The sequence below is a fragment of the Parus major genome, chromosome 1 (genome assembly GCF_001522545.3).
Source record: "Parus major isolate Abel chromosome 1, Parus_major1.1, whole genome shotgun sequence".
Lineage (NCBI taxonomy): Eukaryota > Metazoa > Chordata > Aves > Passeriformes > Paridae > Parus > Parus major.
This window is the reverse complement of record NC_031768.1, coordinates 112830283-112854826: the sequence shown is the minus strand read 5'-3', so window position 1 is coordinate 112854826 and position 24544 is coordinate 112830283. Positions and strand designations below refer to the sequence as shown.

Genomic DNA, 24544 nt, shown 5'->3' with positions numbered 1-24544 from the left:
ACATCTTTGCTCAGCCTTGGGACTCCAGGAAGATTTCCAAGCCCTGACCAAGGTGTGAAGTCCCTTCCGTGGGGCTCAGCACCTTACGGGTCAGAACTTAGGGGGAAGAGATTAGCAAGGTGATTCCAGTGTGACATAAGTGTGGGAAGTTGTCTCTCATGGCTCTGTGTGACACCTCTTCTCTGTCTCCACTCAAGCCACACTTCTGATGAAGCAGGCCTGGCCCCAGACCTCCTCGTCCTGTGCCACCGAGGGCACCTTCCACCTCCCGGTGGACGCCGGCACCGAGAACAGAACCTACCAGGCTTCTTCTGCAGCATTCAGTAAATAAACCTTTTCTGCTGGGGTTTTACTGGGTTGGTTTGTGCCCGTTTGCCTCCCCTGCTGGGGCTTGATTTGTGGACAGGATTATTTGGGATCACAGAATCAAAGACTGGTTTGGGTTGGGAGGGATTTAAAGACCATCTTGTTCCAACCCCCATGGGCACCTTGCACTTGACCAGGTTGTTCCAAGTCTCATCCAACCTGGCTTTGATGGATTAAAACCATGAAGGATCATGAAAAGGAGAGCACTGACCCTCCTGCTGCTCCTGCAGAGGAGGAATTCCAGTGGAGAAGGTGAAGCCTCTCTCTTAGCTGAGTGTTTGATCCCTGAGAGCAACCTAAGGTTGTTCACAGGTGTTTATCTCCAAAGGGACATCGTTCCCTATTCCCTTAAAACGGACAGAATTCCAAAATAAAGCCTGATCTTCAAGGAGCACTGTTGAAACTCTCACCTTGTAATGCAGGCTGGCTGAGCAGGAGCAGGGGGAGGAGATGTTTAGGGATGGCAGTCAAACAGGCTTTTCCAGTGCAGCCTTGTCATCTCATCCCTGAAGAGGATAAGTAGTGCCTCCAGGAGGGCTGATGAGCTCCCTGATAAACCCTGGGATGCTTTCCCTGGTATGTGGGGCATCCTCTGCCTGACTGTTCCCTGCTGAATCCTGGGGCATGAGTGGTGTGGGGTCAGAGAGTTCCTCACCTTCCAGCTACTCCACACTCCTTTTTCCTACTAAATTAAATCAATTACAGAGCAAGGTGAGAGGAAGAAATATATATTTTTTTAATTATTAAAAGAATTATTAAAAAATAAATATTTTAAAAGCCTTTGGAAGACTTTCTCTGGGAAAAGCAATGTCCCTACCATTCCTTGGGGTAGGGGCTGTACACTGGGCATGGTCCAGCCCTCAGAGCATATCTGGGGCCTCCTCTGGACTGGTTCCAGCAGCTCCACATCCTTCTGCTGTTTGCCTCAGGGCTGGAGGCAGCTCTGCAGGTGGGATCTCACCTGAGGGAGGCAGAGGGGCAGAATCTGGATGTGGACATCCAGTCAGTTCCTTGCCCAGCTGAGGAATCCTGCTTGTGGAGAACCCTGGAAACAAGAGGCGATGGCAACACAGAATCCCCCACCGAGCTCTTCCCCCCCTGCCCTCCACCCCAAGTAGCCTTTTAAAGAAAAACATTTCTGTGCAATCCAGGGCACTTGTGAGCTGCAGGATCAATAAGGCTGAGATTTCTCGAGTGACATGAGGGATTTAATCAGCAATTTTAATAGAAGCCGGAGCTTAAAGGCTCACTGCTGCTGAACCACAGAGCGGCAGCAGCACGGGCCACGCCAGCCTAATCCTAATAAGGTGTTAGTCATAATTAGGTTTTAAAATTATCTGCCAGACAGAGAGGAGCCTCCATCATCTTGTGTCAGTAAACCTTGATTTCACATTGTTTTAGCTGCAGGTTGTTCTATTTTTTCCCCAGTTTATAAACAGCAGATTACATCTGCCTGGGTTATTATGTTTAATACCTTTTTAATACGGGAGATAAATTGTCTGTAGTTCATCAGTCAGGAAACCACTGCAAGGTTTGGTATTCCAAGTGGTGTAACCACCCAGGCTTGAGCAGGTCCACACCTCTAGACAGCCCTCAGAAATTAAGTGTGATGCTGAGAACTGGCAGCCTCTGAGGTCTTTGTTTGAAAAAATTAGTTCAGAATAGAGAAAAAAAATCCATTAGATGGAAAAACAGGAGGTTGGTTGGTCTGTGAGTGATGTTGGGTTCCTGGAGGAGTCCTGAAGGAGAAGGCTCCACTCCTGCACTGATCAATATTTCAAACCTTCTCCACTTCTCATTCAAAGATGGTTGCTCTCCTGCTAATGTGAGTGAGGAAAAGAGTCACAGCTATTCCCCTTGTTAATTAACACCTATTTTTCCAATCTGCAGTAATCAGGAGGGGGTGAGATGTTGTTTGGGAGCTCCTAAAAGCTCCATGTGTTCTTCACACTGTTTCAGTGCTTGGAGGATGATGTGGGATATTAGACTTGAAATCTTGGCCTCTAATTACTGAACACTGGTGGAGTAAATAAGGTAAAAGTGTTTTGGCTGGGCTGAGCCTTGACTTCTCCTCTCCGTCCCACACAGTCCTGAGGACCCATTTACTCACGGGATGGTTTCTCCCAGCCCTTCTGGCAGCCCTGAGCAGCTGTTCCAGGCCCTGACTGGGACCCCTCTTGTCTCTGGCAGGGTACACTGCGGGGACTCCCTACAAGGTCCCACCGACCCAGAGTAACAACGCCCCTCCTCCCTACTCGCCGTCTCCGAACCCGTACCAAACCGCGATGTACCCCATCAGAAGTGCCTACCCACAGCAGAACCTGTACACCCAGGTAGGTGCCACCTCCTGTCCCCTCAGCCACAGCCCAACCCACCTGAGCTTCCTGCAGCCCTCTCAGGGGCTCCATCTCGGTGGGTTGGAGGTGCCGATACCACCTCGATATCCCTTCCCACTGAAAATCCTGAGCTGCTCAGAGCAATGTGGCCCTACAACTTCCCTGGCTTTTCTTCTCCTCTTTAATGTTGAATAATCGACTTTTCCAGCAGCTGCAATCTCATGGAGGGATTTCCCTGTGCCTTGTTGAGACTGGAGCATCTTGCTGATCCACTGTCACCAGGAACTGCATGAGCCATTGGGGTCCAACCCACCCCTGCACACTCCAATCCCAGCCACAGACTCTGCCATTTGTCCTGTGAACCTTTGCAGCTCCTGAAAGAAAGAAACGATGGAGTAGTTGCCCTGCACCTCCTTCTCCCCTTAATCCTGACCTTCAGAGGTTCTCTAATGGCTTTCAGTGATGCACAGTAAAATCTCCCTTTTGCTGATTCAAATCCTTGTTTTCTTTCTTCCCATGCCTGGTTTGCAGGTTCTGACAGTGTTGCTGCCTGTCCTGGGGACAGCAGTTCTCTCCCTCCTGCATCTCCTCATTTCAGGCCCTTCATTACTTTGCATGTGAAGCTTCTTTTGTTGGCTCCTTTTATCCCCGTGCATCCTTCTCCTCTTGTTTCAAAACCCTGTGAGTCTTGGCAGCTTGGATTTTGGAACCCTGTTGGAAACCCAAGAAAATGACACAATTCCTGGACCCTCAAGCACCTTGGGATCATCCAGGAACCATGGCTCATCTTTTCTTCCATCTCTTGTTCCTTTTCTACACCTGCAGCCATTTGCATCCAGGCCCTGTTCCATCCCATCAAAGGGAGTCAGCACAGTTTGTCCTGGATGGATTGACCCTTTGCTGATTCCCTCCTCATCCATTCCACATACCACAGGTTCAGCTCTCCAGGCACAGGAGCTCGTCCATGGGAAGCACCAGGCACGAGCCCTTGGGCAGCGCTTGGATTAGAGATCTGAGGAATGGTTAGGTTGGGAAAAGAAACCTGCAGTGACGATGGGATTGTTTTTTTTCCCCTCCTCCAACAGGGAGCTTATTACACCCAGCCCGTGTACGCGGCCCAGCCTCACGTCATCCACCACACCACGGTGGTGCAGCCCAACAGCATCCCCTCGGCCATCTACCCGGCCCCGGTGGCCGCGCCCCGCACCAACGGCGTGGCCATGGGCATGGTCGCTGGCACCACCATGGCCATGTCAGCAGGTAAGGAGGGAGCCCTTCCCGTGCTCTGAGGCATGGACAAAAAATTCCCCGTGCATCCCAAGTGCTGCCTCAGCCTTGCACGGTTCACCTGCTGCTTTTGCTCGCTGGTTACTGCTCCTTTGCAGGCAAAAATGCAGGAATTTGCCCCAAACCCTGGTCTGACTCTGCAGAGAAGACCTTTGGTTTGGCTCTCTCCTGCTTCTTTATATTATTCTGTATCCTTAAATATATCGTTCTTTCCACTGTCTGTTCCGTAAGTGAAGGAATAACCAGGTTGGTCCATCCTCAAATAGTTGTATTTCGCTCAAGATCTTTTTAAGACACTTATGGTCATGTTTTTGTTTGACAAAATGAATGTTAGCCTTGTTTTATCTATCCCTGTTCCTCTACATTTTATGTGCAGATTCTAACTGCAATTAATTGATAGTACATTAAGTAAGATAGGGGCTGGTTTTATTTTTTCCAAAGCCTGTCTTTTTCTCCTTAACAATCTTAGGATTGTACATTGAATTATGCCAAGAATTGCATCATTCATCCTTTTGCATCTGCATTAGCTGTGAAGTAGGAGTCTGTAATGGGACACAATCCCTATTCCAAAGCAGAGATATTGCAGCCTGGATGTGACAAGAACCACTCTGAGAGATTTACTGTTGCTTATATTGAGAAGTGGATAAATGTAATTAATACACGTGGGATGTGTTAGAATTTCATTAATAACATTTATAGAGAGAATACCCAGAAACTGAGAATTTGGTTTGAGCACCCAGTTGCTCCCAGGATAGAGTAGTTCAGGGCTGTGTTCTCTTTTCTCATGAGGGCACTGTGCAAATTTTTACCTAAAATCCCTCTGCTGACTGGCTGCAGACTTTAAAAAAGGCTCATTTTAATTTTCCCTGGAGATCTGTTGGGTTTTTTCCTCATCTCCCTTTGCATCCCCCATCCCTTCCAGTTTGTTTCAGATCTTTGCAGTGATTTGCCCTCCCAGTTTAGCCCAGTTTCAGCAGGTAGATGCCAGCAGGTTGTGGCCAGCTCTGCTGCTGCTCTTTAGGGACAAGGAACACTGGAAACAAACAAGGAAAACCCTTAAGGTTAAGGTCCAGAGGTAGCATGGAAAATCTGCTGGAGCTTCAGGTGTTATTCTGTTTGTGGTTCTGGCTGTTCCCAATGATGTGGCTCCAACGCCTTCGATTCAGGTCTGGCAGGCAGAAAAATCATCTGGGAAAAGGGAAGAGGGAAAAGGAGGCAGTGCTGCTGTTCCTGCCCCTCTGATGAGCACTGTACCCTTGGGTGCCACCTCCTCTGCCCTGTGACAAGTGTTCTCTATGTCCCTGCAGGAACCTTGTTGACCACCCCCCAACACACCGCCATCGGAGCACATCCAGTGTCCGTGCCAACGTACAGGGCTCAAGGAACCCCCACCTACAGCTACGTTCCTCCACACTGGTAAACCACTGGCCAATCCATGTGAGTGCTGCCTCTTGCTCTGAACGAGCCTCCTGACCCATCCAGCCTGGCCTTGCACACTTCAGGGATGGGCATTCTCTGGGCAGCCCGTGCCAAGGCCTCCCCACCCTCACAGCGAGGAATTGCTTCCCAATATCCCCTCTAACCCTGCCCTCTGGCAGGCTGAAACCATTACCCCAGGCCTATCACTGCATTCCCTGACAGAGTCCCTCCCCATCTTTATGTCACTGGAATATTTCTATGCCCCTGCTGGGAGATCACTGTCCATTAGCACCGGGGTTGCGTGCGACTGCCTGTGTGTTCCTGTCCTGCTCAGGACCCCAGAAATCCCAGCTGCTTGTTCCTGGAGCCCTCGGCCCATCATGCCCAATTACCAGGACAGGCAGTTGATGGGAACAGGATCCCGCCCCGGGGTTATCTAAAATCTCTCTGTGCCACACAAATTACGCTGGGCTAATCCTGCCCCTCCCAAATTGGTGTGCAATTAGCAGGGAGCATCCCATCTGCATATTTGTAATCCTCTGCATTGGATAGCACCAGCGAGCTGCCGCTTTCCCAGCTCCCTCGCCTGAGAAATTGCTCACAGGGACGGTTATATTCCATATGGATCAGCTCCACGTGGTACAGGGGTGCAGAGAGGAGGAGAACATCCTTCTAACTCCCTGTTTTTAATGTATTTGCTCTCTTCCAGATCCGGAGTCAAACATTGTATGCAACTACACAAGTCTTACATCGGCGCTGCGGCCGCTGGGCTGCAGCGCCTCGTCTGTTTGCAAGAACAAAAGAAAAAAAAAAAAAAAAGTGCAAGGGTCACTTTATGCATTCTTTAGTGGTTTTTGTAAAAGCTGCTTTTTCTAATCTTCTGCCTCTTTTTTTCCCCCCTTCCTCCCCCTCGCACACGAATTGTGTAACACACATACTGACACTGAGCAATAGTCAAGTTCTCTCTTCGGTCCTATCATTTGAAAGCTCAGAATCTTCACTTTTCCAGCATTGCCCAGCCGAGTGGTGCAAAGATCCCCCCACTTCTTGTTCGTTTGGGTTCTTTTTGTTATTTTTCTGTTGTCGTTGTTGTTGACAAGAGCCTAGATTTTTTTTGGCTAGTAAGAGTGGTTGATGTTCAGGGTACTATGTGAAAAGCACAGCGCTGGTAGGCAGGCTTATTCCGATTTGGTTTGGGTATTTTTAGTTGAAGAATATAAATTATTCAATCTTCCATAACATATTACAAGAAAATTGGTGTCTTCCAGATAGCTGTCGTGATAGATTATAAATGCATTATCTGCAGTGGAATTCTGAACTCATCCCTTCTTTTTTGTAGGAGTAAGAGAATATAAATATAATTAGCGACGTAACACACTTGTCTTAGGAAGCACGAGGACTGGTCACCAGCGGGTCTTTGGTCTGCTTTTTCCAACTGGGCAAACAGATCGTGGGTGATGGGAAGGGAGCAGCGGGAAGACGTGTGCCCTGGGAGCATCTTGAACCTCTTGGGAAAACGGGATGCTCCCCCTCAGCCACGTCCTTGGGCAGCCTGAGGAAAAAGGCGGCTCCTTCCTTGCGTGGCTGCTGTTTGCAGGCAGAGATGTGCTGGGCAGCTGCTGAGGGAAGCAAGGAGATGTCCAGAGGTTGGGCTGAAGAGCTTCTCCAGGTCCAAGGGTTGATCTGGAGAGCTTCTCTCAGTTTAGGGTTTTGTCTGAGCAGCTCCTCCAGGTTCAGGGTTTGGTCTGAAGGGCTTCTCCAGAGTATGGTGGTGTGGGAAAAGAGGGCATCTGGTTGATGAAGATGAGTCTTCAAGGCAGGGCGAGGGGAAGATGGGTGGCTTCACCTTGCACCCACGGTGTTGGCAAGGCTGAGACCAAACCGCTCTGCCTCCGTGGCAGTTGGGGTGTCCTCCTCCCACTCTTTGGGTTACAGCTCCAAGACTCCCAGGAGAAACATTCATCCAAGCACAAATACCAGCACCACAGAGAAAGGCCGGGGAGGGGGATGATGTCTGGCTGCTCTGCTTGGAGAAGTGGGAGAGGAGGAAGCAATAGCAATAAACACGTCGCCTTCTTCACGGGAAGGCACCTGAGGTGACAGCAGGGAAGGTGATCCACAGTTGGCAAGGACCAGGATGGAGGACACTGGGCACGCAGAGGCTGTGGGCATCTGGGTCGTTTTGGGGGGGTTTGGCTTACCTGGGGACACGGGGACAGGAAGCTGGTGACATCCTCCCTTGGGGTGTCCAAGTAGAGCAATAAGTTGTCTTGAGAGCAGCAGAGGCAGTTTGGATTTGCAGACAATGCTTGTGGCCAGTTTGTTTTTAAGTCCTTATCACTAAACCCAGCATAGAAACAAGGTTTTTGGGATTTTATTGTTTTTTTTAAGACAAAAGCTTGGTTGGGTTTTGATTTTTGCCTCAAGTGTGCCAAAAGTGTTCCACACTCTCGCTGGTGTCTCCCAGCTTGGCTTCTGCTGCCACTGGGAGGAGCTCCTGGAGCTCCTTCCCTTGAGCAGGGGCCAGGTGAGGAGTAAAAAGCCTAGGGATCCCAGGAGGACTTTCCCTCCCACTGCTTGGTCCCAGGTGGTTTGTTGGGTTGGGTGTTGGCATGGGCACTTCTGTTTGGGGGTCATTTGGTTGATTCTGCTGGTTTTGAAGGCAATTAGAGCAAAGCTCTGGTTGACCTCCTCAGCCTCAAGGGGAACAAAGTGAAGGAAACTGGACACCGGTGCTGTGGGGTGGGGAAGGGGCACCCTTGGGCCCGTACCCGCGCACTTCGGGTTGGTATAGAGGGAAAGGAGAAGGAAAAAAGAGAAAAAGAGCCAATAATCAGTGGTTTCCCCATTTGGCTTGGCAAAGCCAAGGATTAGTAAAGAGCAACAGGACCTTGGGAAATAACCACCACATCGTCCTTCCACTGTTTGTAGCACATTGCAGTTAAACCTGGGCCAAAAAATCCCCAGTAGATCCTAAGAATTGAAGACTTCTGAGATGCCCTCTTTTCCCCTCTCATGATGACTTTGTGTTACATACCAGGAGCTGTCTGTCAGCATTGAGTCAGGTCTCCCAGCATAATGGCTCTCTGGTTTGTGGGGTCCAATGAGCTTTGGGATCCCAGCCTGGGCTCTGCAAACAATCTTTCCCAGCAGACACCATCCCACCACTGTCCCAGACACCCTGCACCACTTTAGGAACCACTCCTAAAATTTTGGCCTATGTGTGGAAAGGAGACATTGGGCTTTCTTCTGGAAGGAAAAAAATCCATTAAAGATAGGGGAGAAGACCCTGGGAGTTGAGTGTGGTGGATCACCAATGTTCTCACTGATGAGACCTGACACGGGGCAGTTGGGTTTTAATTCCTTTGCTTGGATCAATAGCAGGTTCAGTGCTCCTCATCCCATTATTCCCAGGCAGAAATACTCATTAACCAAAGTGTGGAGAGGCGAAATATTTGCCACCTGTTGGGTCAGAGGCTTTAGTGAGGACATTTGGTAACCAGCCTTGAGCCACTGTGTGGAACTGGGGCCATCACAAGGTGCCAGGCTTGGGTAGCTCCTTCCCAGGGTGGCTTCATGGGGCTCTGGTGATGGGGAGATGCTCCCTGCCCTTTCCTTCATCCCAAGTCCTTCCCTTGGTCAAGTCTTGGCTTAAGTGAGGGTCCTGGGAAGGTCACAGTGGGGGACACTGTTGGGGCCACCAGCTTCTCAAACATTTAATTCCAGCAAGGCTTTGCTGATGTTGGTTAAGGAGAAGGGTTTTCCACAGTGAAGGATCACACCTGGCATTAGTGGGGAAGAGCAGGAGGGCTTAAACCATCCTTAGCAGCCACTGAAGTGTCTGAGATTCAAATTTCAGCTAAAGAGGAAGGAAAGAAACTCCGAACCATTAAACCATCCCTGCTCTTACCTTTACTTCAAAACACAAGCTGTGATGTGAGATTTGGGGGGAAAATAGGATTTTAGTGCTAGTGGTGACCCCCCAATCCCCAGGGGCCCCTTGAAGCCTGAGGCCATCATGCCTCCAAGTGGCTGAACCCTCTGGCAAGGATTTGCTTCTGTATTTTATGAATAATAAATCTCTCAGTTCAGCATTGTTGCAGTTCTGGGATGTAATTCCCAGGAAATGTTATTTAAGGAGCTTGTTTTAATGAGGGATGTTCAGAGCATCAGGTTTTCCTCCAGCCTCCCTCTGAATCTGGTCTTTCCCAGAGAGACCCTCCTGACCCTTGGCCATCCCCTCCTGCATCCCCACAGGGAATGTGGGATGGTGTAGTTCCCAGCTGGAGGGCATGAAATGGGATCCTGGTTTTCTAGGGGGGTGGAAAACAACATTTGAGGCTTTATTTTTGGTTAAATCCAACCAGCCAACAATAGCAATAAGAGCTGCTGGATACCCATAAATCCAGGTATTTTTGGTTTGAGCTTTTTTTAAACTGCCAATATTTTCAGGCCCTCCAACTCTCATTCCCAAACTGTGGTGACCCTCTGGCCATCTTCCCTTTGCTTTGCTCCTGAGCCAGGATCAGCCTCCAAATATTTTCTCTGCTGTATGTTAGCATTCCCATAGGGAAAAAAGGAAAATGAAGCCTGTGACGGAGCTTGGGATGGAGGAAATCTTGGAAAAGGCATTTCTGTGGCATGTTGCACCATGGCACTTGGAGATTCTCTGGCAATCAGGTAAAAGAACTTGTGGGAATGTTTGCAGGGCAGGAATAGCAAAATACGTGGTTTGACAGGAGCGATTCCCGTTTGGAAACGCTCGATTGTGCTGATTATAGGGAATAATCTTGATACAACATGGCCACCTGCAGCCTCCCTGCATCCTCCTGCAAGAGATGGAGCTGGGAGATGGAATTTTCCTGGGAGCAAAGGGGTTCAGGATCAGGGGAGGGATTTGTAGGGAAGCATGGCGAGGTGCAGGATCACACCCCAACCCTCCCATTCCCACAACACGGCCTCAACCCACACCAGGTTCCCACCCCTCTTTCTATGTAATTAATTTTAAATTAATTTAGACCGCCAGACCGGCTCATTTTTAAGTATTATTGGACCTCTTAAATAAAAATAGATACCAAAAAAAAAATATTCCCTGAAAGAACAAAAAAAAATTAAACCCAAGAGTAACCACGTCTTCCAAGTCTACATCTCACAGGTGTGTAGGGAACATGGCCTTGGACTGATGCCCTGGAGAGCCCCACAGCCTCAGTTTGTCCATCTGAAATGTAAATTTGGGGTTATTTTCCTGTTTGTTTTCTGTTCTGGTTTTGGTTCTGAAGATCAGGTCGTGATCTCCCTGACAGATTTCAGCCAAGAGTTTGTAACTGTACGATATTTACTGTAAGATGTAGAACATTCGATAACTATTAAAATGTTTCCAAAAAAAAAATTAAATAAATAAATAAAAGAGCCCGAGAGGGTTTGGTGGTTGTTTTTTTTGGCACGGTGATGTTGTGGAGAGGTGAAAGGGACCAGCCATAAACCCTTTCTTGGGTTGATGGTTGAGGTTGATGGTCTCCAACTTGTGTGGGTTGTCCTGGTGATCCCAACGTGGCCAAGCCACCGTGATCCCATAGAAGCAATTCCTATGGAAAGTGAAATGTGTGATCTTCACAGCGAGCACCACCACCGTGTGCTCCTGAGATGGATGGATGGAGGATGGATGGATGATGGATGGATGGAGGATGGATGGATGATGGATGGATGGAGGATGGATGGATGATGGATGGATGGAGGATGGATGGAGGATGGATGGATGGAGGATGGATGGAGGATGGATGGAGGATGGATGGATGGATGGATGGATGGATGGATGCAGGAGACCAGCCTTGCCCAGAGAAATCAGTGCCCCAGCTGGGTTGTTGGGAAGGGGGGAGTCATTCCGTGATCCAGTGATTCATTATCCTGCGATGCTGAGTGCTGGCACCAGGTGATGGGGGGAAATCATGATGGTCCTGGAAAGTTCAACAGACCCAGAAGGTGACCATGGAATGGCATCCACTGTCCTCTGTCCTTCCAGTGGAGCTGTGTTGTGGTATCGTGGCTCCCAGAGACGATCATTCCTATGCCACCACCACTGGCATCGCAGCTCCTGAGTTACTGTCCCTCAGGCCACCATGCCGTGGCCACCACCAGGCCTCTGGGACAGAGAATCCTCAGCAGCTGAGCGAGATGCTGGATTTGCTGTGCTGCTGTTGGACACCTCAGTGGCAGGAGCAGAGCTGCCACCTCCAGCACTGCAGCTCCGAGCGGGCCTGGCTTTCACACAATGCCCAGTGTCCTCCATCCCCTCCACGGGGTCTTTGTGGGTGTCACTGAGCCCTGAGGCAGCCCCCAGGCCAGGTGCCTGCTGTGGAGGACAACAGATGGACCACAGGTGAGCCTGGATTGGCCCCTTTGCACTGCCCAAGGTGGCAGGAGACAGCCGGTGTCACTCGTCCATGGCTGTCACTACCCAACCCAAACCTCCCCTGGTCCAGCCTGAGGCCGTTCCCTCTCCTCCTGTCCCTGTTCCCCCCCGGCTGTCCCCTCCTGGCAGGGAGTTGTGCAGAGCCAGAAGGGCCCCCTGAGCCTCCTTTTCTCCAGGCTGAGCCCCTTTCCCAGCTCCCTCAGCCGCTCCTGGGGCTCCAGCCCCTTCCCAGCTCCGTTCCCTGCCCTGGACATGCTCCAGCCCCTCACGGCAGGGCCCAGAGCTGGATGGTCACAGCAGCAGCGCTGCTGGAGGAGGGGACGTGAGCCCGTGCAGCTGCCCATGAGTCAGGGAGCAGCCCCCGGCCGTGCCAGCCTGTGCCAGGCCCTGCCAGCACCCTGCAGCGAGGGACACCCCCTCCCTCCCCGCCTCACTGTCCCCACACTGTGTCCCCACGGCGTTAATGCTCCGTTTTCCAGCCTTCAGAACCCCTTTCTCCAGGAAGGACCCCGGGACTCCCCTGCACACGGCCTCACCTCGGGGGGCCCTTGGTGCTGCTCCATCGCGGGGGTCACATCCCGCTGCCGGCGGGGAGGGGACCACGGAGGGGCTCAGCCCCCGCCTCGCTCCTCACCTCAGGGATCCGGGACACCCGGAACCTGTTGGGGAGCATCACGTCAGCCTGTCCCCCCTGCAGAGGAGACACACCCTGGGCACTGTCCCTGCTTACCTGCCGATGGAGAGGATGGTCACCTCGCTGGGATGAGCTCCGGCCTTGGGGACTTTGGTGGCACTGAGCGATGGCAGCGCCTCGGGCCACTTCTGGCCGCAGCGGGCACACGGGGCCGGTCCCTGCACCGTGTGCAGGTGCTGCTGGTGGTGGCAGGCGGGGGGAAACTGAGGCAGGTGGTGCAGCCTGGGGAGGGGGGAAATGCCATCAGCGTGGGGGTGGTTCTACCATGGGGGTCCTCAGTGCAGCCTTAGGGGACCCTTACTTATTGAGGGGGGCACAGCTCGGGGGCATCAGCTGCTGCCTCTGGTGCTCCTTCAGCAGCTCCTCCAGCGCCGCTGCATTTTCTGTGTGAGGGAGGACAGCGAGGAGTTGGGGGTCATGGGGCTCTGGCCCAGGTCACCCCATCCTCCCCCTTCCCCGGGAGCCCCTGACCTTTCTTCTCGGTGATCAGCCGCACCAGCACCCCGATGGTGTCCTCATTGGCATCCTCCAGCTGGTAGATGGAGCTGGGACCTGGGAGCAGGAGTTAGGAAGTTAGGAAGAACTCGGTGATGGACAATAAGGCACCCCAAGGACAAGCAGGATGCCCTGGGACAAAGAGGACCAGAAACCACAGGAATGGGTTGAGGAAGATGAGCTGGGTGCAGGATCACCAACGGTGTCACGGCACAACCAGGGCTCACCGGTGCCACCAGGCTGGGGCTCCTTGCTGGCTGTGCAGTGATAACCCTTCTTCTTCAGCAGGTTGCAGACCAGGATTCCCAACAATCCCATGGCACAGAAGACCGGGACGATGGTCAGCACGGCTGCCTGCGCTGCTGCCGCCTCCTCCTCCTCCTCACCCAGCAGGGTCACCCGTGTTCCGTTGGCTCCCGGTGCCCGGCCCGGCGTTTCGGGGCTGCGGGCTCTCCGCCGGCCTGCGGGGAGGCGCGGGATCAGCCTCGGAGAGGGGCTTTGTTGCCATCAAACCCCTTTTCCCCAGGAGCCCCGCACCAGCGCCGGACCCCAGGGAAGCAGAAGCCGCTCGTGTCGTGAGCTGAGGCATCCTCAGCTGGACATCGTGCCCCATCCCGGGGGAACGCACCCTGTGGCATCCCCGGGCCGGCGCAAGCTCCTCCATCGCCCCCAGCCCCGGGGCGTCACCTCCGGCTCCAGCACCCACCTGGGCAGCCCGGGGTGCTGCGGGGAGCAGCGGCGCAGGGCAGGCACCGGCCCCGGGGCTCCCTCTCCCCTCCAGGGCTGTGAAACCTGCGGGGCGGGAGGGGAGGGTCAGGCCGCGACCCCCGAGCCCGGGCGGGGCTGGGGCTCAGCGTGCCCCGGCTGGGCTCACCCCGGCAGGCAGGCTCCGCACCGGCTGTCGCTCGCCGCCGTCCCCGCCGCCAGCAGGATCCTGTTCCCGGCGCGGCAGCGGGTGTGAGCGGCGCAGGACGCGTCCCCCGGGGAGAAGGTGCCGGGGGGACAAGCTCGGCAGGTCCCCGCTGCATCCTGCGGTGAGAGAACGGGGGTGAGCTCCCGCCGCCTCCCTCCGGCTGCGGGTGCCGCAGGTGGGCTCGGCTTACCCCGGTGGGCTCCTCTCCGGGCGGGCATCCCGCTGTCCCCGGCTCCGGGGCGCTGCAGCTCCCGGCCCCCTGGGCAGCTCTGCTCAGCACCTGGGGAGGAACAGAGCTCTCAGAGCCGGCTGCTGCTGCTGCCCCGCTGCCCCTGCCCGGCGCTGGCAGATGCCACCCTGTCACGGGTGGTGCCATTGCTGCCAACCAGCCAGCGGCCGGCCTTCTCCTGCGAGGGATGTGAACTCACTGAATGCACCGCGATGGATGCAAACACATGGCCGTGTCCTGCATGGGGATGGGATGGGATGGATGGGATCCATGGGATGGGATGGCATCCATGGGATGGGATGGGATGGGATGGGATCCATGGGATGGGATGGGACAGATGAGACCATACTCACCCCCAGGACAGTGACAAGCCACCAGTGCATCTCGCTCCTCTTCATCATCCGGGGAGACCTGCCCAAGGGGAAGCACTGGAATCATCATCCAGGGAAATCCCATGGGAGAGGTAATTTGGGGGCCCTTTTTCTCCCCTCTGGGATGCTCCAAGGCATCTGCCTAAATAGCCCTACAGCAGCAGTCCTGACCATCCCCCAGAAAGTTTTCTTTAGAGATTTTATGGAATGCTCAGCATCACCCCTTCCCTTGGCGATCCCAGCTCCATCCCAAGCTGGAGAGGGACCAGCCTCAGCTGTGGAGTCACACCATCCATGCAAGGAGCAGATGATGCTAAACAAAGTTAAAGAAAGGTTTTTCCTGCTCCAGAGGAAATCCTTTTGCATCTGTCACAAGGAAATGAAGTCACCAAAAAAAAAAAAAAATTAAAAATATTTAAATGAAAACTTGAACAAAACAAGAGGTGTTTCCCAGACTCTCACCCCCTCTTTGGGCTCAGCAATTGGTTGTTAAAATTAAAATCTGTGCTGACAGCATAGGGGAAGGAAGGAAAAAATAAATAGTAACCCAAACCCGGATCCAGCCTCCGCATGGAAATCCTGCCGCCTGCATGGAAATCCTGCCTCCCGCATGGAAATCCTGCCTCCCGCATGGAAATTCCCCCCCGGTCGTCACGGACCTGTGAAAGCCCCAGCAGAGCTTCATTACAGCCTGTGCCTGACGAGTTTCTCCTAATTAGTGGCCAGCACCACCCCGAGATGCAGCTAATTACACGTGAGGGGGGTCCTGGGGGTGGGTTGGGACACGATGGCAGAACCCAAAACGAGCATCCTCCGTACTCCAGCTCCCTCCAGTACAGGCGCACTCCAGGGTGCCAGCATGGATCTGGCCAGCCCAGCTCCTGAACCCCCCTGGGATTTGGGATGTGCCCCTCGAGAGCCCGAGGGGATGGTGATACCCGTGCAAGCTCTCCACCCTATAGGTCAATGAAACTGGAATTTAAACCTAACGTGAAGCAGTTTAATTCTCTGGAGCTGTGGAATTCAAGCACTCCAGGGACACACTGAGGTGACAGGAAGGTCCCACTCTGTCTGAGGGACCACGAGCATCCCGGCTCACCAAAGCATTCCAGATCCTGATAACTGGATCTGAACACCGCCAGGAGCAGGGCTAAAGCTGATTTGAGGCCAAGCTTCATCCAAGGATTAAGGACATCCTTCAGATGAACAAAACGCTGCCACAGGGATGCAGGAGGTGCAGGAACCAGAGGGTGCCAGCTCCTGGTTGGCACTGGAGCTTTGCCCAGGACTCAGCACCAGCTTTTGGGGGCAGCTTGGGGCCATCCCAAATGGGGATGGGGTATGCAGGCACAAATCCTCAGCTGGTGATGCTGGGGAACCCAGCTGCCCTGACACACTCCTCAAACCGACAGAATTTACCCCTGCAAGAACCAGAGGAAACCAAAAAATAACCCCACCAGCGCCAGAGCTGGCTGCTTTTGGGGCCACTCCAAGCTCCAGCAGCCCGGTGCACCAATGCCGGCACACCAGAAGAGGCGACTTGGTTTTGGAAACCTCCCCAAATCCCTCGGGATCACATGAGCCCTTTTTTCCCAGCCCCCCTTAATACGATCTGTAACCTAAAACTGCCCGCCGGGATTCCAGCGAGGGCTTCCCCTCCCTGTGGGGGAACAGGGTTTCAGCCGACGGCTCCTGCAGACAAACAGAGGGGAAAAAAGAGCAACTGTTCGGGAAAACTTTGGGGAACAGCTGCTGGAGACAGCCGCGGACAAGGGGGGGATTGTCCGGCAGATGGAGAGAAACTCGGCATTACCGCAGCCCCGGCCCCACCGGAGCTGTGGGAACAACCGAGCCGCCACCAGATTCCAGCGTTAAAGTCAAATGGTCCCGGGGGAAGCGCTGCGATGGCAGCGGCACGTCCCGGGGTACGCCGCAGCATCCCGCAGCATCTCCGGCCCTTTGGCTCGCAGCCCTGGGATTTTCCAGCTCCAGCCAAAGAAAAAAAAAATAGAAAAAAAAGGGAAAAAAAATCCGACACGGCTCCTACCTCTTTTCCCAGGCAGCTGCTGCTGAGTATTTCTTAACCTACTTTTTCTCCTCTCCACCCTTTATTTTAACCTACTTTGGCGCTGCAGCAGCCGCAGCCTCCCGGACCCGGGGGGCTCTCCCCAGCGCACCCCACTCCAGGCGGAGCTCCCCCAATTCCCTGCTTTAGGGATAAGGCCGGGACAGAAACACCGCCCACCCCTTTTAGCGCAAAGCGGAGGATCGAGCATCCCAAAAAAAGCACCTGACCCCCCTCCTCGCACAACCCAAAGCCGCAGAATCCCCAAGCCCGACGGCTCCGTGGGAAAACCCTTTAAGGGGGGATAACCCGAGCCCCCCGGGCGGAGGGGATGTCCCTGTGCCGGGGGTGTCCCTTACCTGTCCCCCCGGGGCCGCCCCGCCGCTCGCGCCTCCTCCTTATGAATGAACCCGCGGGCGCGCGGCTCCGCAAGCCCCGCCCAATTCCGTGACGTCACGCGAGGAGACCACGCCCCGCCGTGCCTGGCCACGCCCCCAGTCCCCGCGGCAGCGCCACCTCCCGGCCGCGGTGGGAATTGCGGGCGGGATTCGGGATGGGTTTTATCCCACCCCCAGGGGAGGTCTGGGGGGAAAACGGGAACAACCAGATCAGGGTGGGTTTTACCTGCCCAGCAGGAATTTAATAAAAAAAAGTGGCTTTTTTTTACTTCTTCCCCATGTGGGGTCGCAGGGGACACCCACGAGTGCTGCGCCCGCTTTCCTTACCCGTCCGACAGTGTACCCTGCCTTGTCCTCTTCCCCAGGGGACAGTTCTGTGGGGACAGCCGGTTGCCGTCAGGCCTGGTGTTCCTTCTGTTCCCCTCGGTTTTCCCCAGGGCGACCTGGTGTCCCCGACTCCGGCTGTTTGTCCAGCCAGGGAGTGCCGCGTCCCAGAGCTCTGCAGCACGAGGGGAGCACATCCTGACATCCCCCGCGGGGTTATCCAGGGCAGAACAACCCCACCCCGGCGGTGGAAACGGCTTCTTCCTCCCACCGGAGTCTTCACCACCAGTGGCACCAGCGGGTGACATTCCCAGCGACACCAGTGGGGGTGGGAGCCGTGCCCGTCCTCACCCTGTCCCTGCCACCCCATCCCGAGGTGAAGGACGAGACCACGCTGGGATCATTCTGGCACGGGTGACCTTTAATAACAAAGAGCCCCCAAGTGACCGAAATTCCCCCCCCCTCCCCTTTCCCAAAATATCCTCATCATCCCAATTATAGCACACACCCACTCACCCCACTGACGGACAGACGGATGGCTCCATGTGGGATGGCAGCATTCCTGTCACTCACCCAGCTGTGTGGGATTGGGGACACCCTGATTCATCCCTGCCACCACGGTTGTCACGTCTCCCATGGGGACAAACAGGGTGTCCCAATCTGGGAGCACTGATCTCGCCTGGATCCTGGGGTGAAAGCAGGAAAATGGCGAAAAAAGGGCAAATGGGGGAGGGTTGGTCCAGCACAGCCTCATTTTTAGGGTCCCCCACACTGTCACCCCACTTTAAAGGGTGGGGGGACAGCCCTGGTGTCTGGCAGGGAATGCGAAGATGATTGTTCTCCTCCAGAGATGCTTCAAACGGCAGCGGTGCCTTCATCCCACTTCCCAGGCTGCGAAATCCCACTGGGAATCACAGAGAAGGAGGGGGGGGACCCAAATTTCCTTCCCTCCTCCCCTCCATCGGCTTCTCCCATCTTCCACCAGCGGGGTCAGGCTCTCCCTCGGGACGATGAACCGGGAAGTTTTAACCCCCTCAGCTCCGGAGTGCAGGGACTGGCAGTGCGGTGATGATACCCCTGACGCCCCAGACCCTCAAATAAATAAGGATGTTTATATATATATAATATATATATATATATTTAAAACAAACGAACAAACGAACAGAGCTGTCTGGGTGCTGGCGATGGAGCGAGCGGGTTAGCGGGAGGCCCGGGCCGGGGGGGACACCGCGGGCGGATTGTCCCTGGGGTGGTCCCGCGGCGTGACCGGGGGTCCCGGGGGCCGGGGGGGGTGACAGGGCCGGGCCCCCCCCGCCCCGTGAAGCAGGCACACACAAAACCGGAGAGCAAGGCAGGTTCCTGGCTGTCGGGCATCCCCCGGCCGGTCCCCAGGGATGCTCGGTAACGTCCTCCTCCTCCTCCTCCTTCTCCTCCGCGCCTTCCCAAGCAAACCCCCGCCCCCTCCCCTTCTTCTGGAGGCCCCCGAAGCGCTGTGTGTCCCCCCCCGAGTCCAGTGCGGCGGCCGGGGGGACGGCGGGGGGACCGGGGCTCATCCCCCCCAACCCCGAGCACACAGAGAGCAGCCGGGTTGGAGATGAGAGGTGCTGGGGCGGGGGGCGGTGGGGAGGGGGCCGGGACCCCCCCTCTGCACACAGGGGGGCCAGCACCCCGTTTCCTGGCCGGGACGGCCCGGGGGGGCCGCGGCTGGTCACGCTCTCCAGAGGAGGAGGTGGTTGGTGCTGTCGTCCCGGCCCACGGTCTCGCTGCTGCTGGTCAGCCGGAAATCCTCGTAGCCGTCCCCGCCGCTGATCACCAACATCTTGGGCTTGGACAGCGCCAGGCCGGGGCCACGCGGCCGGGACGGGTCTCTTTTCTCGGCCTCGCTCGGCTTCTCGGCCCCTGCCGAGCGCAGAACCCCAGATGCGGTCACCTGTGTACCTGCAACTCTGCTGGTCCCCGACAGCACCCCCGGCATCACCTCACCTGCAGCACCCCCCTGCAGCATCCCCCTACATCACTTCACCTGCAGCATCCCCCTGCAGGACCTCCCCTGCAGCACCTCACCTGCAGCACCTCCCCTGCAGCATCCCCCTACATCACTTCACCTGCAGCATCCCCCTGCAGGACCTCCTTTGCAGCACCTCCCCTGCAGCACCCACCTGCAGCACCTCACCTGCAGCACCCCCCTGCAGGGCCTCACCTGCAGCACCTCCCCTGCAGCACCCACCTGCAGCACCCATCTGCAGCACCTGCCTGCAGCACCTCACCTGCAGCACCCCCCTGCAGCACCCACCTGCAGCACCTGCCTGCAGTACCCCCTGCAGCACCTCCCCTGCATCACCTCCCCTGCATGACCTCACCTGCAGGACCTCCCCTGCAGGGCCCCACCATCAACCCTTGGCCACTTTCCCAGGCACCGCATCCTGGCCCCAAAATCCTCCTCCCACCCCAAACTGGCCCTCATAACCCTTGTAAGCTCCCCCCTTCAGAACTGCTACTGCCTCAGAGCTGGGCTGGATGGCACCGTGGGAATTTGGGTGCCCCAGGGAATTCCGGGGTTGCTCATGCTGGGAAGAGGGAAGTTTAGCACCGACTTTCCCCCACCCTCCACTGCCAGTTTTCCACCCTGGATTTTAACAAGGGAAGAAGGGAAAGGGGACTCCCACTCTGTTTCAAGGCTACTCCTGATCATCCGCTCCAGCATTCCCAGCCCCACGAGCTCCTGGAAGGTGCCGTGACTGGGACGTGCCACTCGTCCCACCTACCCGTGTCCCTGGGCAGCGGGAAGAGCACATCCAAGCCGTCAGGCAGCTCAATAGCCGTGAGGAAGCGCACGTGGCCGGTGTGACCCTGGGACAGCCCCACCAGCGTGGGGGCTGCCTTGGCCGACACCGACAGGGTCAGCACCACGCCGGCGCTGGTCCCGATCCACAGCAGGTCCTTGCACACCAGGAGGGCCGTGATCCGCAGGCAGGCGGCCTTGTGCTGCCGGATAATGGCATCCGAGCCTGCCGAGCATCCCACCCGTCAGTGCCTTGTCCTGCCCCACGCCCACAGGGACCCATTCCCGCGGGTATCTGCGGCACATGGGACGTGGGGAAGGGACCTGACAACCCCCCTGGCTGGTGGCGCTAGATTGGACTGATAGGACAAGAGGAAATGGCTTCCCAGAGGGCAGGGATGGATGAGATATTGGGGAGGAATTGTTCCCTGACAGGGTGGGCAGGCCCTGGCACAAGATGCCCAGAGAAGCTGTGGCTGCCCCTGGATCCCTGGAAGTGTCCAAGGCCAGGTTGGATAGGGCTTGGAGCCACCTGGGATAGTGGGAGGTGTCCCTGCCCACAGCAGGGGGCTGGAATTAGGTGATCTTTAAGGTCTCTTCCAACCAAAACCATTCTGAGATTCCATGTTTCTGTGATTAAGGGATTTCCGCCCTGCTCCAACACGGGATTATCCATTTCCCCAGGGGCTGCCCTGTTTCCATGAGGGATTACACAGCTGCTGAACACGAGCGCAGGGACTCATTATTTCCTTCCCCAAACTCAGGCTCCGAAATCTCCCAGCATGGGATGCCTCAGGGAACTTCCCAGGGGCACTGGCACCCACTGGAGCTGCGTCACGGGCGGCACTTACCGGCGAGCATCTTGTGCACCGGCGGGGTGATGTCCGCCTCCGCCAGCTGCTCGTAGGTGGTGGCGTGGTACAGCCGGACCTGGGCGCTGCCCTGCAGCGCGACCCACACGCCGCTGCCCGCGCTCACCATGCAGGTGACGCTGCGCCCGCCGTCCTGCCCCACCTGGAGCGTGTGCTGCGGAGAACAGAGCCAGGGCGGTGTCGCGGTGATGCCACCGGGGCCTCGCTGCCCGCCCCGCCCTCCCACCACCACCCACGCTACCTCCTGCGCCAGCGTGGCGGTGTTGAGGACGATGACTCGGTTTTGGCAGCCGCACCACAGCTTCCCTGCCACCGCCACCATCTTGGTGATGGGGCTCCCCGGTGAGCCCAGGGACAGGGACTTGGAGTTTTGGGGGTCCCAGAAGCGGCCTGAGAAGGTGGGGAGAGTGGGGTGGGTAGTTAAAGCATTCCCAAAAAATGAGTCCGGCTCGATACGGACAATGAGTGGCTGAAGACAACTTTCTCCAGGTCACCCTTCAGAGGGGACAAACTGATGCCCCATGGGGTTCCAGTGGCAGGCAGGGACCAGCAGAAGGATGCCCACCTCCACCTGCGGCTGAGTTTGGTGTCTCCAGCATCCCTGCAGGGATGTCCCTTCCCATGGAAGCAGGGAAGCCACCCTGAGCATCCCTCCCCAGGGGGATGTCCCAAATCAGACCTCACCTGCTTCCCGCTGGTACACAACGAGCTCCCCGTTGGCCAACGACACAAAAACCTGGTTATCCAGGTACCTGTGGGGACAAACCACCTCTGACATCCAGCTGCAGAACCCCGCTCCATCCCCCCAGAGCTGAAAATCCCCCTTCCCCACTTACAGGATGCACATGACGGCAGCAGCGTGTTGCATCTTCATGCTGTTCTTCCTGTTCCGGATGTTGTCCGAGGACTGGTACACGTGGATGCTGCAGGAGGAGAGCAAAGCTTGAGGCTTCCCAAGAACTGGCGTCCTTCCCGTGTAAGAATTCCCACTCCAGGGACGTACCAGCCATCCTCGGTGCCCAGCCACATGGAGCTCTGATGGGCTTCGGGGTCAAGGCTGAGGAGGTCCTCGAGGCTGCCGCGGGTGAAGGAGCCGCGGCTGGAGCGGCGCAGGGCCCGCCCGTCCGTGGGGCTCTCGCCGTGCCGGTTCTGCCCGTAGGTGCCAGTGATGGGCATGAAACCAGGCTCCTGCTCTTCCTCCGAGCTCGTCGTCTCCACTGTTGCCTCCTTGCAGCTCGGGATCTCTTCATCTGTGGAGGAGGAGGAAGGAAGGGGTCAGACCACGACCATGCAACACCCTCCAAAGTCATGGAGAAGAGGCCATGGGTGATGTCAAGGCCAGGGGATGGCACAGGGATGTTGAGCCCCAAAACCCACGAGGTTTCACCCAAAGGCCCCCCCCATCTCAGCACCACATTGTTGAGCTGATGCCTCTCAATATCACTTTTCCCAGGCTCAAAAGCCTCCACCTGCAGATTCCCCTGAGGAATACAAGGCAGAGAGGCCGAAACAATGGAGCTGCCTGTACTTTTGGGGCAAAAAGGTGTATTTCTCCCTAGGCAGGGGCCAGGGAGGACTCACTGCCGAAGCTGGAGGAGATGGTGGAGTGGCTGGCTTGGCTCTGCAGTGTCCCAGAGGGGCTGGGCGAGGACTCGTCATCCGTGTCATCGCTGTCGAAGGGCACCAGCTCCCTGTTGCCGCCGTCCACGGGCTCCGAGAGCTCCAGCGACGAGCCCGAGATGGAGATGTGCAGGCACGGCTGCGGCCCCGCGTCCTCCGGCTGCGCCGGGCCCAGCTCCGCCGAGGGGCTGCCCAGCGGCTCCGCGCGCTCCCTGCCGCCGCCGGGAGGGGAGAGAAGCAGCTCCAGCATCGCCCCGCGCCCGCCGGCTCCGCGGGGCCGGGGAGTGTCCTACCTATAGGTGCGCTTGAGGCCGGGCACGGAGGCGATGCAGAGGATCCTGGCGGAGCAGACGGCGATGCAGGCCTCCACCGTGGGCTCCTTGCGGATGCTCAGCAGGCACACCTGCCCCACGTAGCCGTCGCTGTTACAAACCCAAACCTCGTGCGAGCTCTCCGGGCTGCCGTGGCTGGGAGAAGCGCAGGAGAACTGCAAGGGAGCAGAAAACTGAGTTATTCAGGAGCGATGAAGGAGCTGTCTGGTGACAGGATGCCATCCCTGGGATGGGGAGGACCCGTGGGATGCTTGAACCCAGACTTTGGAGTACCTGCATCCCACTCCGCGTCTTCATGATGGGGATGGCTTTGAGGAACTCTGGGTCCAGGCAGTTCTTGCTGGAAGCTGGGAAAATCAGATTGGGGGATCAAGAAGTGATGGAGAAAAGGGGTCTGCCCAAGCAGGGTTGGGGGAGATGCCAAGCCCACCGCCACATCCACCTCCCCCCTCCCTGCTGTTACCCAGCTTTTTCTTGGCGTCCTCGAAGGCTTGCTCAAAGCCGAGCCGGGCATCAGGGTTGGGAAACTCGAAGATGAAGGACTCGGTGCCGTCAGCTTTGGTGGTGCTGAGCTCCACCTTGTTGGGGGGGAAGGCCATGCTGAAGGACAGGGATTGCTTCTCTGATAGCTCCCGGTGGATGGCGGCCATCAGGTCCTTGATCACGTCATCCAGGCCCTTGGGACGGGGACAACACTTCAGCTCTCAGGGACGGGCCACCACAAGCCACATGTTTGATAACCCCCTCTCCATCCCCTGGCATCCTTCAGAGGCTGCCACAACCTCTTTTGTGGCTTTAGGGCTGGATGTTTATGGCCACCAGCCCTTCCACAAGCCCTCTCCTCTCGCTGAGGACATCCTGTGTGGTCCCACTGGGAACTATCCAACCAGGGGACAGCTCCAGGGCCGCCACCCCCGTACCTGGTGGGGGAAGCTGAGGGTCTCTGACAGCTTGCTGACTTGCCCCAGCGTGTTGAGGTCTTCATCCAGGCGGCTGATGCTCTTCTGGATGCTCTCCCTGTTGGTGGCTTGAGAGGCACCTGTGTGGGGGGACACAGCGTTAACCCCTCCCTCCCTGGCACTACCAGCCAGGGGGAGAAATGGGTTTTGGGGTGAGATGGGACACTCCAGCAAGCAGTGACAGACCTTTGACAATTTCCACATCCTCCAGGGGCAGCTTCCAGAGCAGTTTGTATTTGCTGGCGGTGTCTATCACGCTGGCTGCTGTGTACCTGGGAGTTTGGGGGGGATGGCCGAGCTGCACCCACAGCCCCAGCCCCCTAAAGCCAGGCCAGCTGGCAGGGACAGCCAAGGGGTGTCCCCAAGCCTGGTGGTACTCACAGGCTCATGGAGCTGCGGCGGAGCGAGCCTGACTTGCGCTTCAGCGTGGTGCACACCAGCAGGTCCGTGAAGAGAAAGAAGGAGCGGTCCTTCTTCCCACCCACTGCCTTCTGTGGAGCAGTGGGAGACACCAGGGGGTTAATGACCATCCCTCCTCTGTGCCAGTGCTGGGAGAGGGCCCTGCCTCAGCTTCTCCATGCTGTCTTGCCCTTCCATCTGTCTGTTCCATCCATCCATCTATCCATCCCTCCATCCATCCATCATCCATCCATCCATCATCCATCCATCCATC

General features: G+C 56.3%; 3 protein-coding genes across 9 annotated transcripts in view; 1 reads left to right on the top strand and 2 right to left on the bottom strand.

The window, feature by feature from the left end:
- The window catches only part of FAM168A (family with sequence similarity 168 member A), a 131185-nt gene extending 120362 nt beyond the window's left edge, over positions 1-10823 (top strand). For both annotated transcript variants that reach the window (XM_015632476.2, XM_015632483.2), the window contains 5 exons: positions 198-323; positions 2557-2699; positions 3788-3962; positions 5297-5426; positions 6118-10823. In XM_015632476.2, coding sequence (XP_015487962.1) covers positions 198-323; positions 2557-2699; positions 3788-3962; positions 5297-5409 — 557 coding nt within the window. In that variant the 3' untranslated portion in view covers positions 5410-5426; positions 6118-10823. The remainder of the gene's footprint in view (positions 1-197; positions 324-2556; positions 2700-3787; positions 3963-5296; positions 5427-6117) is intronic.
- Positions 10824-11151: 328 nt separating this feature from the next.
- On the bottom strand, positions 11152-17697 carry RELT (RELT TNF receptor). Of its 6 annotated transcripts, none has more exons than XM_015632438.2 (13): positions 17310-17697; positions 15272-17166; positions 15067-15178; positions 14502-14559; positions 14110-14199; positions 13881-14035; positions 13713-13798; positions 13234-13467; positions 12983-13063; positions 12813-12894; positions 12548-12733; positions 12354-12476; positions 11152-11757 (listed from the first exon to the last, which is right to left on the bottom strand). In XM_015632438.2, the coding sequence occupies exons 3-12, from the start codon at positions 15129-15131 to the stop codon at positions 12389-12391; spliced, it is 1125 nt and encodes a 374-aa protein (XP_015487924.1). In that variant the 5' UTR covers positions 15132-15178; positions 15272-17166; positions 17310-17697; the 3' UTR covers positions 11152-11757; positions 12354-12388. The 6 variants fall into 6 exon arrangements, with proteins under 6 accessions (XP_015487924.1, XP_033374826.1, XP_033374829.1 ...); XM_033518935.1 differs by having other exon boundaries at positions 15067-15475; positions 15619-17166; XM_033518938.1 differs by having other exon boundaries at positions 16139-17166.
- A 719-nt stretch (positions 17698-18416) lies between these two features.
- ARHGEF17 (Rho guanine nucleotide exchange factor 17) overlaps positions 18417-24544 on the bottom strand; it is a gene marked incomplete at its 5' end in the record, with an annotated part of 30879 nt that continues 24751 nt past the window's right edge. Inside the window, 14 exons of the mRNA XM_015646335.3 lie at positions 18417-19205; positions 20072-20314; positions 20940-21114; positions 21202-21350; positions 21645-21712; positions 21797-21883; positions 21964-22210; positions 22542-22792; positions 22874-23067; positions 23186-23259; positions 23376-23589; positions 23833-23951; positions 24058-24143; positions 24253-24362. Of these exons, the coding sequence (XP_015501821.1) occupies positions 19015-19205; positions 20072-20314; positions 20940-21114; positions 21202-21350; positions 21645-21712; positions 21797-21883; positions 21964-22210; positions 22542-22792; positions 22874-23067; positions 23186-23259; positions 23376-23589; positions 23833-23951; positions 24058-24143; positions 24253-24362 (2208 nt within the window). The remainder of the gene's footprint in view (positions 19206-20071; positions 20315-20939; positions 21115-21201; positions 21351-21644; positions 21713-21796; positions 21884-21963; positions 22211-22541; positions 22793-22873; positions 23068-23185; positions 23260-23375; positions 23590-23832; positions 23952-24057; positions 24144-24252; positions 24363-24544) is intronic.